This window comes from Pinus tabuliformis, chromosome 2_2 (assembly GCF_031772625.1).
Source record: "Pinus tabuliformis cultivar Carrire ecotype Pingquan chromosome 2_2, CPIR1, whole genome shotgun sequence".
NCBI classification, from domain to species: Eukaryota; Viridiplantae; Streptophyta; class Pinopsida; order Pinales; family Pinaceae; genus Pinus; species Pinus tabuliformis.
Genome location: NC_142300.1, coordinates 557545879 through 557549068, shown reverse-complemented (window position 1 = coordinate 557549068; position 3190 = coordinate 557545879). Strand labels below are relative to the sequence as shown.

At 36.1% G+C, this 3190-nt stretch overlaps 1 protein-coding gene across 1 annotated transcript; it reads right to left on the bottom strand.

Moving 5' to 3' along the window:
* Positions 1-1408: 1408 nt before the first annotated feature.
* On the bottom strand, positions 1409-1816 carry LOC149193854 (uncharacterized). The gene has a single exon (XM_089407459.1). It carries the CDS (start codon positions 1814-1816, stop codon positions 1409-1411), a length of 408 nt encoding a protein of 135 aa, XP_089263585.1.
* Between the last annotated feature and the right edge of the window lie 1374 nt (positions 1817-3190).

Here is a 3190-nt window from a genome sequence, read left to right as displayed (position 1 = left end):
AATAATAATAATAATAATAATAATCTCTCCCATGTGATTTCTACCAAAAAGACTCTTCTTAATGTAATATGGATCACAGAAGTTTGAATTGAGAAACCATATATATCTTGAGTGATTGAGACTTCCACAGTGATTCATATTGTCATAGACTTCCTAAATTTAACATGGATTTCAACTATCTCCTCCTTCCTCCTTTAGTCAAAATTGTAATTGCCTTATCCTTCTTATTCAACTCTTGGCCCATAATGAACTAATTAGATATTATTTTTAATATTATCTCAACCTCTTTCAACTATCTCCTCCTTTCTCCTTTAGTCAAAATTCTAACTTCTTTATCCTTCTTATTCAACTCTTGGTCCATAATTACCTAATCAAATACTATTTTTAATATTATCTCAACCTCTTAACCGTTAATCAATGAATACATAATCTAGATAGGTTCCTATATAAAGGCACTCCAGCACTCGTTTACTCTCAAGGCTTTCTTTAGTCCCTGATGATGGATGGAGTTCTGATCTGAAATGTTGGATGGATCACTTATATCACACAGTGCCCTTCTGTAAGTCTAAAACATATATATCTTACTGAAAATTAATAATCATTGTTATCATCATTATTATATGGAATATAGAAGCTTGAATTCAGAAACCATATATAGCTTACTAGAAATTAATAATCATCAACCATGTATATCTTACTAGAAATTAATAATCATCGTTATCATCATTATTATAAATCATGTGTAGTTTCTTTTAAAAACTCCGAATAACTAATCCCTGATATCTTGGATAGATGGTGATTAGATGTTTTGAAGTCACTGATCAATTCTACGCCCGAATCAAAATGATCTATTAAACATGTTAAGAATATAATCCTACCAAACTTAAAAAGAAATTAAATAACTAAAAATGATCTATAAAAAAAACAATCACTTCTTTTAAAAACCATGAATTATATATTAAAAATGATCCATAATAAAATAAATAACATAGTGTTGACATCGTGTTAATAAAACAAAATAAACTTTTATTTTATATATATTAATATTTCAAGATTGAAAATTACATTTTAAAAGTGTAATGGGAAATACACAATCAATTTTTAAAAATAACACTATCTACTTTTTTCATTAATACACTATCAATTTTTTTCATTAATTTTATATATATTATTATCTTTCAAATACTTTATAAAACCATATTTTATTTTAATGCTTTAACATCAGGAAAATCAATATTTGTTAGTTGAACTAAATAATTATTGTTTTTAAAATATAATTTAACAAAAATTTAAAAGATGTCGTACGAACGCGTACGGCCAGGGAAAAAATATGAGTGAAATAGATTTACATGGAGAGGAGCATTATATGCATCCCTGCCCAATTATGGCGGAGCCAGCTGAACATTGATCAACAGACGTCTTCAGCTCTGGTCATATGGCGGAGCCTGCTCGGCCGCGGCTGGAAAGACGTTCTCCGTTGCATGTGGTGCTTAGAGGGGCGTATGAAAGCAGCGAGGGCCCTTCTCACCCATTCTCTTTCTGCGGTGCCAAACGTGGCCAGAGAATTCGGCATTGAAGACTTCCTGGTATTTTGCTGAGAATGTGCAGAGGAAGTGGTATTACATTTTCTATGAAGACTGCAGCGGAAGGAACCTGGATGACTTGTGGGTGAACACATACATGCTCTCCTGCCCTTCTGCGGATGGGCAGAATTAGAGTGCCGAGAAGAAATGACTTTCTCTGGGGCGCCACCATTCGGTGACCGAATGGGAGGGGCCCCGGAAGATCGAGCCTGCGAACTTTTGTTGGACGACATTATAAGAGATAAACTGAGATAGACTGGAGACTACCTGAAGGGTGCCCATTTATAAGCTTCTTTCGCCTCTACTGACTTTATGTTCCTTACAATTTGGTGCGTCATTAACGATTATTGCTTTGACTGAGAATCAACTGTTCACCGCCCTTTTTCTTTGAATTGGTATGACGTCCCCACTGGAAACCAGTTCCCTCGACCTTGGGAAGTTTCGGTGTCGCATGAATAAGCCAAACGTACCTGAGGACCTCTCAGCGGTTCTTGAAAAACAGAAGGGTCGCGAATGGCGGCAGCGAAATGTCTTCAAAATGTTGAAACGACGGGCATACCTACAAAACCGTGGAACAAAGGAGTGGCATTGGTGGACAAGTATTTCAACCCTGAGCCATCATTGGAATTCTCGCCAATATTTCTACGGGATTGCGGAAAGATGTATGAGTACGCTTTCCTACAGGTGGCTCGAGCAATCATTACGGGTGTCGCTAATGGCATCTTTTTCAAACGAAAGAGAGTTCCCCCTTCCATTAATAGTGTAAAGCAATTACAGGGGTGTCAATAATCTGGGCTAATTGCTTCCTGGTGCAAGCTTTGAAAAAAGAGTTCCTACGAATGGAAGCTCCTTGGCTTGCTTCCAATCGTTCCACAGACCTGTATGTACTTAAAAGAGAGTTCGATTCTCCTTGGTTTGCTTCCAATCCTACCAGACACGTGTGTTTATGCAACAGCCCATTTGAATAATGCATAGTTGATATTTGCGGAAAGTAATTCAACTATGTATCCAAGAAATTCAACCATGTACCGACCAAGAGGAACGCAGTCCCGGGTAGCACATAGATCATTGACTGTGGCATATTTATCAAGCTGATTTGTTTTCCAAAGTACATAGGTAATTGACCGTGCCACAGTTGGAAAACATAAATGGTCTTATACTTTCGCTATAATTTTTTATACTTTCGTAATCGCTAGATTTCTTTGGAATTTTTCAATGTTCCATTGAGAGCGCACCATATTTTTGTTGAGATTTTTTTTCATAGTCTCCAAAATATATTATAATTTAGTTATTAAACTAGCAGTGAAGATAGTGATCTCTAGATATTAACAGCCAATGCAAGCTGATTAGTTACTTTTATTCAAAGAAAATCATGCCACTTTGAATAATTCATCCGTAGTCCGTATCATAATTTAGTTGTTAAAGTAGCATTGAGGACAATGTTCTCTAGTTATTAACAACCAATGCAAGCTGACTCGTTACCTTTATTAAAAGAAAACCATGCCACCTAGAAGTTGGTGGTCTGTAAGGGGGCATGATTTCACTCCTACCAAATGCCTCTAGGACTTGGGCCGTTAACTTGTTTCCTTAAGTCCAAGAAAACAAGA

What these genes read in the sequence shown, in the direction of transcription:
- LOC149193854 (XM_089407459.1), bottom strand. Translation starts at nt 1,816, where the DNA reads ATGTCGTCCAACAAAAGTTCGCAGGCTCGATCTTCCGGGGCCCCTCCC.